Genomic DNA, 14,666 nt, shown 5'->3' with positions numbered 1-14,666 from the left:
AAGTTAATCTAACCAGTGTTTCTAGATTCAATACCAGTATAAATCTTGACCCTAAATGAAACTGGCATTTATCCTCAGTTAAATCAAAGCTGGAGAGAAAATGACTACATACACCATGCAAGGGTTCAATTCTACAATATCTTGATCATAAATTCTGTGCTATACCAACTAAGCTACCAGTAAGGGCATAACAATCAAGTTAAATACCTACCATATCCCAGAGGTAGTTACACAGCCAATAAACATTTGGGTGAAGTCCACTGGCAAACTGCAGATGTTTAGCTTTAATAGCACGTTCATGCACGAGAAACACAACAAAACTTGCCGGCACAAATGACATTGCCACTATTATAAATATTGCCATCAGAACATCTGTTCCTCCTTGACTGAAAATAAATAAAATGGAAGCAACATGTAATAGTTTCAGATCTACAAAGAATAAATTTTAAAATTTCAAACACCATTTTTGCTTGAGATACTATATCCAATTTAAACTGTAGGGGATAAAAATATTTGGAGGTAATAACAACCAGTCAAATATTTACAAACTCACTTTCTAGAAAAAGCAAATTTCTTTTTTTTAAATGCTGAGTGTCAAGCAAGGGAGTTACTGGTTACATTTTTCATGTCTTTGGTATGACCTGGCAAGGGAGTGAACCAACAGCCCCTCCAACTTCTGAGGTAACACTCTGTCAATACGTTAATTAGAAAATATTTTCTATTCAATATATAATAGAAAAGCAAAAACAATCTGCTTGCACAATTGTCCTTGTTTGTAGATAAACAAAATTCTATGACAAATATCATGAAACTGAATAAACTAAGAGTAATGGCTTACATGTAGTCCGAGTTCAGAAGGTTGTTTGTTTTCTTCATTGGATGATTTATGAGAGTTATTCCTAAAATAAAACACAGCAAATTAGCAATTTATGTTTTTAGTTAAGTAAGAGTTATCGAGTTAACTAAAATTCTTAAATATAAACAGGCACATTTCATCCACTGTTCTTTCTGTCAATGTGCTATAACAGTTTTTTCTGACCACACACTGTTAGTTTAGTTTTATGATTATATACAGTATGAAATATCTAACAAATTTTTGACTTGAATAAGAGGACTAAATTGCTAAACACACTTTTTATTGCATGGTTATTGCATGGTTAGATGTAGGGTCTACTCCAACAAGTTCTGAAGTATTTCTTTGTTTGTTTAAGGTTAAGTACTGTTTACATCATTTAAGTTATATAATGGTGGGCAGTTGACCTAACCAGTGTTCTTGGATTCTATACCAGAACTAACCTGTTCTTTGCAAGTAACTGTCAATATCTCCATATTAACCATAGCAACCATAAGTGAAGGAACAATGGTTTTAAGGACAGTGCCTTCTATCACATCATCATGGAGAACATACATTTTGCCGCAAGGTCAACTCAAGACCCAAAAATCTGCACATTTGCACGCTCCCTATTGAGCAGTTGGGAAATTTTTGAAGAAAATCTTGTTATTAATATATAAACTGACCATTGCAGAACAGTTTAAAGTTCAAAACAGGACAAAATGACATACCATACTGTGATGGATTTGCCTGTGATCCTGTTATACTTGCTCTAAGTAAAGCATTGTTCAAGGAATTCAAATATACTGGCATAGAATGATACCCCATCTGGAAGAACCATACCTAAAATGTACAATATATTTTTCCTACAATGAAGCCACATCTATTTATAGCATACCATATTTAGCTGGATCTAGCTGTGAGCTAGGCAGGCTTGCTCTAAGTATAGCATTGTTCATGGAGTTCAAATAGACTGGCATAGAGTGATGGCCTCTCTCATTGAACCAAACCTAAAATATACAATCAATATCCATACATAATGTAGTCCCCATTATGTTCCATATATTAAGCTAAAATGGCTAAGATGTTGGGTCCATATACATTCTGTTAATATTGAACCTGAATAGTGACCTTTAGTGTCAAAGTAAAATTGTTCTTGTAGACAGACTATGATGACAATGGATGACAACAAACATAAGGTATTCAGGTGAGCTAAAAAGTAAAGAAAAAGATGTTATATACCTTTAACATGATGACATTGAGTACATGTACTGGACAAAGTTATGTTTGATTTTTATTCTTAGAGAAGATACCTATAAATGCCAGATATATTTCTCACCTTGTTATTGTCCCTTGTAGCTAACATGTTGTACAGCCATGTAAAGTCAGGTGACTTTCCTGAAGTACCAGGTACATACAGCAACCTTGTTCCAAATGTTAAACCTCCATACCTGTAAAATACAACATTTCTAGAATGGAGAATTTGTTGGGGTTCATTTCTCTTTTTTGTGCTAGGTCTGACATCACACTAACACAATTATAGGTCATGGTGATGGTGGACTACGCAACATAACTTCTTCTTGTAAAACTGTTTACAGCAAAATGACAAATATAGTGGGAGTGTTTATCTGTATAGAGAGGAAAAGGAAACTGTTGGTCACTCTGAAGTTGTGGGTTCAAACCCTGTGGAGTAACAATCCCTGATCGTCATATGGCATTTGCCAAGTACTAGTTTCTCCACAAAGTAGACTCAGATGTATGTGATTCAAATATACTTCAAATATTCTTCAGAAATCACTGCAAAATAAATTACTGTATAATACAATGAACTAATAAAATTTATAGTAAAACATTTTTCTCTCTGTCTAACAGAGCAATTTTATGTTTCTAGAAATTCCTTGAAACCTATAAAGATATACCTGTGTCTCCTATATTTATCATTGGTATTGATGAAATATTGTTGCTCATCATTTCTGCCACTTGTAATGTTCTGTATGATATCTCCCGTCACCAACCTCCATTCAGGGGGAGTAACTTCACTACTTTCATCACACGCAAAGCCTACATTGTCAGACTTACACTGGCAGGATGGGTAAAAATGGGAATTTGGTGAAAGATTTACTGAAATAGAAGATTTGTAATTGTTATATAAACATGCAAAGAATAAATCTGGTCAGTATCAAACTTTAAATTCAGAGGTGGTCAATAAGGCCAATGCATCAGGGTTTACCCCTGGCTATTATTGCTTGAAAACCTGTCTATTTCAAGAAAAACTGTTATGTTATTTAGAACAAGAGCTGTCACTAATGGTGCCAAATCCCCCCGCAGCGCCTTGACCTTTGACCTGGTGACCTTGACCTTTGACCTGGTGCCCCCAAAGTCAATAGGGGTCGTGTACTCAATAAGTACTATCAGCATGTGAAGTTTGAAGGTCCTGGGTGCAGTGGTTCGCAAGTAAAGTGCCTTCATGCTGAAAGTTAACATTGGCTCCTGTGACCTTGACCTTTGACCTGGTGACCCCAAAGTCAGTAGAGGTCATGTACTCAATAAGTACTATCAGCATGTGAAGTTTGAAGGTCCTTGGTGCAGTGGTTCGCGAGTAAAGAGCCTTCATGCAAAAAGTTAACATTGACCCCTGTGACCTTGACCTTTGTCCTGGTGACCCCAAAGTCAGTAGGGGTCGTGTACTCAATAAGTACTATCAGCACGTGAAGTTTGAAGGTCCTGGGTGATGTGGTTCGCGAGTAAAGTGCCTTCATGCAAAAAGTTCACATTAGCCCCTTTGACCTTGACCTTTGACATGGTGACCCCAAAGTCAGTAGGGGTCGTTTACTCAATAAGTACCATCAGCATGTGAAGTTTGAAGGTCCTGGGTGCAGTGGTTCGCGAGAAAAGTGCCTTCATGCAAAAAGTTAACATTCAATTTGGTGTGACGAACAAACGGACGGACAGTTGAAAACTAATATGCCTCCCTTCGGGGGCATAAAAACAGAAATTAAACACTGTCTCTACTTTCTGATTTGAACCATCTACCTCAGTTATTATTAATCGTTTGTGCACAAAAAGTCTTAATCAAGCTTCATGTCACAATACAGATGCCAGAGTACTACTTAAATGCAAATACTTGTGACAAATACATGTACAATATTTTGAATATATGGTAACAAATACATATAATGAATGGTTGAGACAGGAGGTTCATTGTATCAATATAAATTAAAATTTCCTGTAAAAAAACAGTTAATGAATAGTTCATAATGATAAAAATTTGAACAGCATTTTTTTCCTGAATGAAAATGCAATGAGTAATTCTTGAGTTCTGTTTGTATATTCAATTGTTTTCCATTACAAAATGATATTTACAATATTCAGTATTCTAATTCTGCAAATGTTATTTTAAGCATCATGTTAGCCAGAAATAGTTTGTTATAGTCAATTAAAACCATGTTTTCACCATACACAAGTTTATTACATAAATACAGAATAAAGAAGAGCAAAATTTGTAAGAGAATGGATACTTTATATACAAATCTTTTTACATTTGAGAAAAATTTTCCAACAAAAAGAAAGACAAAACATTTACCAGAAGAACTTTTCCAACCATGTGTCTGTACACTGTTTGCTGTATAAATATTTTCACAACCGTTGTCATAGCAACCCTTAGTCCACTTGTTTTCACTAAAACCACTTGTATCATTAGATTTTATCACACAAGAAGCACCAATTCCAGATGGCAGAAAAAAAGTTTCTGCTAATTTTCTAGAAAATTTAGTTATATCAAAAATATCAGAATGTTTAGACGTCTCATTTGGAGTATAAATGGAAAATGGAATAAAATTTCCTCTTGGTTTTGTGAGATCAAAATATTGAGCAGTGGACATTACAAGTGGTTCCGGGTCCGAATTTTTTGGTGCAGTTAACGCTATTGTCATGGATATTGAAACAAACACAGCTGGTAGGATAATCTGTGAGAGCAATGCTTTTCTGTTCCGTAATGTGTAGTATAATCGTTTCAACATGACGGCTTTAAAGTCATTTAGCCACTTGCACTGTGTCCTGTTTGACTGTATGTACCAGGAACTGCTGCTGAAATTGTCAGCTCTGTCTTCTGTAAAACAAGATGAAATATTTAAGGAGCTTGTCCATCTTTCAACTTGGACAGTACCATTTACTGTTAAAAGGGGTGTTTACCAGAAAGATACTGACTGAATGGCAAACAGTGCAGATCATGATCAGACTGCATGGATGCATCATGATCTACACTGGTCGCAAAGGCAGAATCAGTCATGTCCAGCATGCTAAGCGTTAATGATTGTATTGTCAACTCTGACATTTTGCTATACAATTCATTTTCACAACAGTTCAGAAAGTTTTGCCGCAAGTTCTGTTGTAAAACTGAAAATGACATGCCAAGAAAGAAAAACAGGCTAATACTGAATACTTTTTACATTATAACACTAATTTGAGAATTATGTTTTAAATAATTGTAAAATGGCACCAATATGTCTTTTTCAACCAAGTAATTAGAGTATATTCATCAATGTTCCTTGTTAGACAGTGAAACATAAAATGTTATGAATTTTTCAAATTTCAAAACTTTGCTAAAAGTATGGTGAGTTTCTCAAGTCCTGCTGAACCCTTGACATCGGTAATTTATAACAATATTTAAATCAGCTATTTTTGCATTTAACATTAAAGAAGCTAACTTTGGATGTAATATTTTCATGCAAGGTTTAGCCACAAGTGAAAATATAAGATTCTGTGGTCATCAGCAACAGATAATCTGATCTTATATGTAAAACATACTAATATCCTTTTTATTTTATACTTGTACTAATTTTCACCCATTTCATAGCTTCTACTGATATTTTTCACTGTGAAAATACCAGAATATCTTATGGTAGTATCCCAATAATTCACTGAAGAAAATGCTATAACTAATACAGTAATTGAACAGTTTATATCTGAACATGCAGTAACAAGGAATGCTTACCTATAGATCTTAACTGGACATAATCACTCTCTACAGACCCTGTGTCAGCGAAGTCATCATTTCCTGGCCTATCAGCCTGCATGTATACACTGTCTGACAGCTTCTCCTCCTCACTACTTTTGGTAACTTTCACAAACACCTGCTCGAGTCCACTGTCAGAAATTCCATAACTCTTAATCCCCAGCTCTGATTTCTTACTTTCTAGAAGTTTAAATAAAGGTACAAACAATCTTCGTTCATCGTTTTGTAGCGGCACTGTGATGTGAACTTCATTGTCGACATGGGCGGACATATATGCTGATGGCAGGATCTTTCTGACTGTGTCCAGTATCAGAGCACCTGTGTCCTCACAGGGTTGTACATCTATAACAAAGATAAGAGATAATTAAATTTTCTTCAATTTGAGTAATTATGCCAGTAAAATCTATCAATGTATGTCAGAATGAAGAAATAACAAGTTTCTGTATAAATATGTATCTAAACTGTTATTTTCCAAACTTGAAAGGTGGTGGTATTAAGTACTGTTACTATCAAATTCAGTGAAAGATTTGTGAAGGGGTGGTCCAAATATTTCATAAACAAAAGTCTAGAATATTAAACATACGTAGTAATAATCTGCATGGATGAAGGATGTAAAGGTTCTGACAATTTACACTCAATTATAATGTCCAAAATTTCAAACCAACACTCCTATGATCATTGCTACATTTGATCAAATCTATCTTTACCTAAGTTACAAAGAAACAAGAAAGAAAACTAACTTTCTAATTAACTAATTTAACTAAAATCTAACTTTCTGCATTATGTTTACAGCATAACACAGTTCAAATGTATGGAAGGAAGACTTTTTTCAAGACAAATTGTAATAACTGTTTTATAGTCACCTTCATCTTTTAAAATACAGAGCCGGTAACCATCACCAAGTCTAGACTTGAGATAAGAAGGGGTACCAGCACATTTCAATCTTCCGTCTGCTATAATTAAAATCCTGTCACCCAGCATCTCAGCCTCATCCAGGTGATGTGTGGAAACCATGATAGTTCTTCCTAAACATAAAATCTTCTACATGTACAAATACATTTCTTTTTCATGTATCAGGGAAAGATAGGACTTGTCACTTTATAAAGATAGTTTACCTAGGTAGCTATGCCTCCCATATAATTCACCATAGTCTCTCAGACCTGCCTTTTAAAGTCGTAAAATAATTCGAAACAATCATAAAAATCAAATTTTCTTAAATATTTGCAATTACCTGGCTCCAAAAGTGGTGAATATTTTCAGACATATTACTATGGCCAAAACTATAAATGTTCTTGAACAAATGACAAACTAGAACTGAATGGATTTACTTCATGTTAGACATTTTCAGTGAAAACAGCAAAATGTCGTGAATTATAACTACTAACAATAAATAATTATTCGGGTTAAAAGTAAAGATAGCATGATAGGACTTTTTTCATTTATTTAATACCTGACTTATATTTGGTGAGTAGGTCCCAGATGGCCCTGCGGGAGTATGGATCCACACCAGCAGTGGGCTCATCAAGGATGACTGTGCGTGATCCACCAACAAACGCTACAGCAATGGAAAGCTTCCTCTGCATGCCACCAGACAGAGCACCTGGGCGCGAGCTTCCTTTCTCCTCCAGACACAGGTCTTTTAATATTCTGCAGAAAAAATGAGTCAGAAAAGTGTCAAAACAGAAGATACAGAATTTCTTTTGAATCTAACTAGTACCAGTATATGTTCTCTCCCCTCAATACCAGTATACTACAATAACTACTGCTGCTTGTATCTTTTTATGTGGAGTGTTTACAATATCTGAAGGCTATTTTAATTACTTTGTGGCTTTAATATACCTATCACTTTCAACTGTTCTCAGTATGAGAGGGAAAATAACTGGCATGATTTGAAATCTATCCAAACACTACAACATGTTCTGGCAGGGCCTCTAGAGCCCACAAACGTACCTTTATTGATATATATAAAATGACATTCCCTTCCTTCCAACCCTTGAGCAGTTCAATGCAGCTGTTTGCAACATTGAACACACTTCACCATAACCTCACTTTCTGCCCCTGTTTTTTTTATCTTTTAAATCACTAACAAATTTTCCTTTCACTTTTATTTTGGCCAGATTTTCTTTTATTTTCTACTATCAATCTTTGTGGCTTGCCGTGCACGAAAGTGTCTATGTCCCTGTAAAGGATTAGACAGTATCAGAAGATAGATAGATAGATGAAATAATGCCATGTCATAATTATTAATACTACACCATATAATAAGATATTAATACTGATGCTGTTTCAAGTATAAATATGTAATCTCAATTTTGACTCCGCCGATAATAATAGGTAAAAAACAAAATTCATAGCTAAACATCTGCTACAATCTGAATATTAACAGCTTTTTTATAAGTTACATATCTACTCACCCTGGTATGTCTTCCTTGATATTTCTAGCTGACACACCTTTCAGACGAGAATAAAACCAAAGATGTTCCTCCACGGTTAAACTGTAAATAGGTAAGGAATGTTCAAATTTCAATTTCTTTAATCGATTTTTGTCCATTTAAATAATTGGTGTGGAAAGAATTCAACTTTATACTTGTAAAACTGTTTTAGCCCTTATAATAGAGTTGTACTACCTTCTGAATATACATGAAATACAAAAGCACATTTTTTTCCTTTCACAATTGGAGAGAACCCTCTAAAAGTCAAAATCTAAATGAATAAAAATCTGCAATTAAGGTGAATATTAACAGGATTAGGTTCAGTGAACTTACACCTAACATACAACTGAGGATAATAATTAGTTACTGAATGTACCTTTCAAAGAGAACATTGTATTGTGGACACATTCCAAGATCCTGTCTTATTCTGTCCATATCTGTTCTAACATCATGTCCATATATGGTGGCATTACCAGAAGTGGGCGGGAACATTCCTGTTAGTATTGACCTAGAAATGGATTGCAAAAGTATACAGTCATGTACTCCCCATAACTGAAACAAATTTGTGTCACAACTTTGTTTTTTAAATTATAGCTATACAAATAACTAATGTTAAGACAGACAAGTCTATCCTGCAGTTTAAACTAGAAATATGTCCAAAGGACTTTGATGCTCCCACTATGTGATGAAGTTTGAGTCCTGGGGGTAATGATTACTTGACAATAGAACACATATACTCAGATTACTGACTAGAAAAGGAAAATGACTGTACATATACATTTATCTTTAAATGATTAAATGTTACTAGTATATGGTCTTGTTATAGAATAAGTTTGTACCAAGTTATTAGAATATATCTATATGCACACATGTATACAAGTAACAGACCTAAATGGAAAACTGACATAAAATCTTTGACCTTGAAGTGTGATCTTGACCTTTGATCTAGAGGTCTAAGTCTTGCATTTGATACATAGTCTTAGTTTGCAAAGGTGTGTGTGTGTGTACATGCATGCGTGTGTGTGTGAGGGGCGGGGTCAAGTTTTAAATCAGAAGAAGTGAAAGTAAAATCTAATAAAGTTTTTTTTGGATAATGTGTATGTATATGTTCTCTTGCTATGACTGTTTGTGCCAAGTTGTCTGAATATCCATGCAAGCATAAAAAAGTTGTGGACAAGAAAACTTACAAAAAACCTAAGACCTCTAAATGACACCTTGACCTTTGAGCTAGTGGTCTGGATTTTGAATACAACATGTTGTTTAATTGTGGCCGTTATTTGTGCTATATTACTACAAAATCTAACAATGCACAACAAAATTACATTCTGGACAAGAAAAACAGAATACAATCTTTGACCTCTAACTGTGACTTTGACCTTTTAGCTAGTGGCATAGGTCTTAGAGGCAACACATCATCAAATAATAGTGGAAGTCAGTCTAGATGTAGCGAATATTTCTGCATCAAGTTACTTGCAAATCCATTGATTGGTATAAATATTATAGACCTGACATGAAAAATGACGTAAAATCTTTAATCATTGAAGTGTGACCTTGACCTTTAAGGTAAGGATATGGGTCTTGTATGCAACAAACCTTCTTGCTATAGTGGTTATTTGTTGCAAGTTTTTTTTCAAGTTTTCTTTTGGACACAATTTTGTGTACACACATGCACAGACATATACGCTCACAAACACATGCACATATTGGCAAGATTTTAAATGGTTGAGACATAAATATCCATCATATATTTTAAGTTGGGGATCTGTTATGTCACTATATTTTCCAAATATGGCAATACTCTAAAATGTTTTAAACCCAACCAAAAAACAACAAAAAAACCCAAAGTTCCTTCTAACTTAAGTTCATGTAGTTTATAAATTTCTAGATGGACTTACATGGTGGTAGTTTTACCAGCTCCATTGTGTCCTAGGAAAGCAGTTATTTCATTCTCATACAGTTTCATTGACAGTCCATCAAGAGCTGGCTTATCTCCTGAACTGTATGTCTGAAAGGCAATTTGCAATACATAACAATAAATGCATAAAACTTTGATAAAAAGAAAAATAACACAGGAAGTTTTCTATTACAAGAACATTATTTTAGTATGAAATGAAAATATATTTCGTTTCTTAGTTAAAATGTATGAATTAACTAAACTTATTAAAAATTCCTAGAACAGTTACTGAAGGCGTTAAACATTTGATATTGGACTTTCCATTGACCTATGTAAGGTAGATATATATTTGTAGAAAGACATGTTCATGAAATACAGTCAAACCTGTGTTAAAGACCACCTCTGAATAGAGACCACCTGGCTCTAAAGACCATGTTTTGTTTCCCATTTTAACATTAACAGTGTATTTTAACCTGTGAATAAAGACCACCTCCAAATAAAGACCACATTTTGGCTCTCCCAAGGGTGGTCTTTATAGACAGGTTTGACTGTATATGTAAATCTGGAGTTGGACTGTAACAGTTATAGCTACCATAGTCATGAAAATAAATACTTATAAATTACTGTAATTGTAAGAAATAGTCATATATTTCAACAACTGGCTATATATTGTGTTTACTCTACAACACTCGTCAAACCTATTCTAAAAATAGCACAGTTTTTGTTGATTCAACAGTGGCATGCTCACCTTTCTCAAGTTGGACACAGTAACACCGACGGTCAGGCCACGTGGTTCAGGTTCAAATCTACAGTGGCAGGCAGTGTTACAACCACACCAATATATACCTGTAGATAACATACAAATATATACAGGCCATTCAACTGTAAGACATTTATCAGAGTTTCTTTGATGCACAAATGTCACAACCTTTTACATATAGTTCCATAGTAATTAATATAGTGTTTTGTAATTCTGCATTTTAAAGAAAAATCATTATAACTTTTTAACTTCATTATACTCTTTTAGAGACATTTCATATTATCATGCAAGCTTTTTATAGGAATTTAAAAAGAAATGTAGTAAAAACTGCAATTTCAAAAATATTTTTGGCCAGAAATTTACAATGCTACATATCCCAATATATACCTGCCAAAATAAATCTGTAGACTGAAAAATTCTAACAAGATTAGACATCTTTAAAACTTGAAAAGTTCTTTTTACCACCTTTTGAATTTTTATAATGATGTATAATTTCAAGGTCAATATAAAGTATTTAAAAGTTGATGAAATACCTCTTTACAGATAGAGTGCATTATACATTAGTTAAAATACCCGAGTCATTGTCTGTAGTGATGTTATCACTCTCTGAGTCATCATTGACAAGTGAGTAGCGACGCCTCCTAGGATTAATACCAACAAGACTTTTAAGACTACATGTTCCCCACAGGGCCACACCACACCAGTATGAGCTTGTCAACGGAAAATACCACGGCTTTGGTATACCATACATCCCTGAAATGTTAACAACAATACTTTTAAGACTACACGTTCCCCACAGGGCCACACCACACCAATGTGAGCTTGTCAATGGAAAATACCACGGCTTTGGTATACCATACATTCCTGAAATGTTAACATTACCTAACTGTGAGTGCCGTACTATTAGAGTTGTTTGATCACAGTGCTCTGGAATTTTAACAGCTACCTAATCAAGATAAAAGTATGTGCCAAATGTGTCACAGACACTGCTGTTATTTGTTCTGTAAATTCAGGAAGTTGGGACAATGTTCCATCTTCTACAACATAGAGTTAGTCAAAATGTGTTACCTTTGGTGAAACTATCTGAATCATTTTATATTGCATATATATTTCCATGAATTCTACTAAACTTAAAGGTAGAACATCCCAGAGGCCACAACATGTGACTGGACACGTTTGTTTATGAATGTCATGCCATCATTTATGACAGGTGCTCTTTATTGATTGTTGCCTTTGAAAAGTGTTTGTTATTTAACAGCCACTTAAGTCTATAACTGTATTATTTCTGAGATTTATAACTTTAAAAGTATGCAGCAGTGCACCAATTAAACAATATAAATAGAGAACACAAAACTGTAAATATAAGATGTTAATAGCAGTCAGAGATCTTTTCATTTTAGTATGAAACACAATATTGCGTTTAAAGTACACAGGGAGGATTTAGCACAGTATTAACACATCTATGTATTTCATACCCAAATGGTAAAAACAACTGATTAGAAAATGGAAAGGCTCTCATACCTGGATGTACATTCTCTATGTACCAGGCCAGAATGAAGTAAACTACAGTATCCACTCCAATCATAATGAACACAATCTGGAGACTAAAGGCATCGTGTTCCCGTGGCGACACATGTAGATTCTCCCACTGTACACCAGAACCCTCCAACTCGTAAAATAAGAAATACTTCCCACCAAGGCCTAGAGCAGAGGTTGGAAATATTGCCTGAACAAAAAATAGAAAATTTACGATGACTGCATGCAAAGGTACAAAGATCTTATATCAATTTTTTCGTCATTTCCATTACAGCTTGATATAATTTGAAATATTGCATAACTATGGATTAAATTGGACCATGACTCCAGAGCTGGTTGTAGCTTTAGTAACTTAAATCAAACTGATATAGGCATTTATAACCCATGAAAAGATCGAAGAAAAATACTCAGATAGGTAGCAAGTGAGCAAACTGAACCAGTTATTTTTACTTCACATATATATTAATAGGCTGTGGGTAACTCTTTAAAGATTTATATCATCATTGCAACTCTTTCCCCCATTGACATGTTATACTTACAGCAATGGTTTTAATGTATGCAGGTATTCTAGTCCCTGTAACGTCCTCTCTTATGGCAATATACATGTATGGTACATATGTAATGAAGTAAAATATTCCAGCACAAGCTGCGGCAAGTTTTGCTCGGGAATACATGCTGCTTATCAGGAACCTAAAATAGAAAAAAAATGTAAATTATACGTAACCCAAAGTTTTACTCAATGACAACACAATATAAAACCAGTATGGACTTTCTTATAGACTTCAAGTGTACAAGGTTATAAAACCTTGGAGATCATTTTCAACACCCCATGTTTGATTGGTTGATCATGAGCACAATCTTGAAATCAACCAATGACAAGGCTGCGGACTGGTCTCCAAACCCAGTGTTATAAATCTGGAACCAGGAAGTACACCTTACAGTGATCCAAACAAGCTTCATGCTTTTCTAACAATTAAGATGAAATTGGTAAGTACATGTTTTGTATATAAACTGTCTAATATACTTACGAGAAAGCGATAGATGACAGTGCAAATAGTTCAAGGAATACAAACACCAGTACGGGATTACTGTGTGGCAGAACATGTCCAAAATATAACATCAATGTCAGTGTGATTACAGTGACAGTCATCTGAACCCCGGCTGTAATAAACCACGCCCACCAGTGTACACCGTCTGATAACCCCATCATCTTCATTACCTTCAGATATAGTGATACAAACGTGTAAAACATGTGCAGCAAAATATTACAGAATATATAGAGAATATTTGTTTCTTTCAGCAAAATATCAAAATATTTTCCATTGAGTGAACATCAGATGCAATATTTTTACAAGTGGGAAAAGGGGAGAAAATGTAATAGTTGGTGTATATGAGAGAAAGATATTTTGATCTGTGAGACAACGACAGCAATACTGATGTATAACAAAATAACAGCTAATCACCATTATGCCAGTGTATTCAGCACAGCAAAAAAGTAGAACCTCAGATTTCAATATTTTTTCTTAAAATTTACAGTTCTGTTACTGTTTTAATTAGACATGAATCATAGAACATGTAACACAAGCTCTAATTAACTAAATAAGTTACAGATATGGTTTGAAGAAACTGTGTACCTAAAATTCTAAAGAATAAAAGAGAACAAAACCATGTATATCAAACCTCTTTCAACCTTTTCTCTTTCTCATAAACAATCTTCTGTACCAGCATAGCTACAGAATACACCCAGGACAGCATCAAACACAGTGGTATAACATGCTGTATCAGCCAGATAAATCTGAAATGAAAGAAAACAAAGAAAAACATAAATGCCAATTTGCCTTGCTTCTTTTATCAATTTGTAAAAGGCTAAAAACATCCTAGGCCATTGGCAACCTATTTTAGGAAGGCAATAGGAACTTCTGATATGCTGAAGATACAATTTTTTTTTAATACATTAAAAGGCGTTGTAGTAGACAAGTTTCCTCTACAAACTTGTCCCTTTAATAAAAAAATTCATTTTATTGGGTATGTCTATCTATAAATTTAGTTTATATTACTTTATTACTAGTACATCTGATTGTGAAGAAAGCTTGAAACTTTCTAAAAAAAATTTCAAACAGCAGCTAGGGTTCAAACCTTGCATCTTTTGGCTCAACAGACCACACTTTACGTACAAGACCACAACTACTAAGCAAGAT

General features: G+C 34.3%; 1 protein-coding gene across 2 annotated transcripts in view; it reads right to left on the bottom strand.

Moving 5' to 3' along the window:
* LOC123538262 (ATP-binding cassette sub-family A member 2-like) overlaps positions 1-14,666 on the bottom strand; it is a 48,350-nt gene that overhangs the window by 16,507 nt on the left and 17,177 nt on the right. Inside the window, exons 14-31 of one of the 2 annotated variants that reach the window (XM_053524453.1) lie at positions 14,149-14,263; positions 13,497-13,687; positions 13,008-13,158; positions 12,454-12,658; positions 11,506-11,685; positions 10,921-11,018; positions 10,174-10,283; positions 8,655-8,786; positions 8,261-8,341; positions 7,297-7,493; positions 6,710-6,871; positions 5,826-6,188; positions 4,416-4,940; positions 2,752-2,953; positions 2,172-2,283; positions 1,731-1,842; positions 839-899; positions 212-386 (exon numbers count right to left, since the gene is read on the bottom strand). In XM_053524453.1, the coding sequence (XP_053380428.1) occupies positions 212-386; positions 839-899; positions 1,731-1,842; positions 2,172-2,283; positions 2,752-2,953; positions 4,416-4,940; positions 5,826-6,188; positions 6,710-6,871; positions 7,297-7,493; positions 8,261-8,341; positions 8,655-8,786; positions 10,174-10,283; positions 10,921-11,018; positions 11,506-11,685; positions 12,454-12,658; positions 13,008-13,158; positions 13,497-13,687; positions 14,149-14,263 (3,172 nt within the window). Of the gene's footprint in view, positions 1-211; positions 387-838; positions 900-1,563; positions 1,676-1,730; positions 1,843-2,171; positions 2,284-2,751; positions 2,954-4,415; positions 4,941-5,825; positions 6,189-6,709; positions 6,872-7,296; positions 7,494-8,260; positions 8,342-8,654; positions 8,787-10,173; positions 10,284-10,920; positions 11,019-11,505; positions 11,686-12,453; positions 12,659-13,007; positions 13,159-13,496; positions 13,688-14,148; positions 14,264-14,666 lie in introns of both variants that reach the window. The other variant, XM_053524454.1, reaches the window with a different exon arrangement.

This window comes from Mercenaria mercenaria, chromosome 15 (assembly GCF_021730395.1).
Source record: "Mercenaria mercenaria strain notata chromosome 15, MADL_Memer_1, whole genome shotgun sequence".
NCBI lineage: Eukaryota > Metazoa > Mollusca > Bivalvia > Venerida > Veneridae > Mercenaria > Mercenaria mercenaria.
The sequence above is the reverse complement of the archived record's forward strand: the minus strand, read 5'-3'. Positions and strand labels throughout refer to the sequence as shown.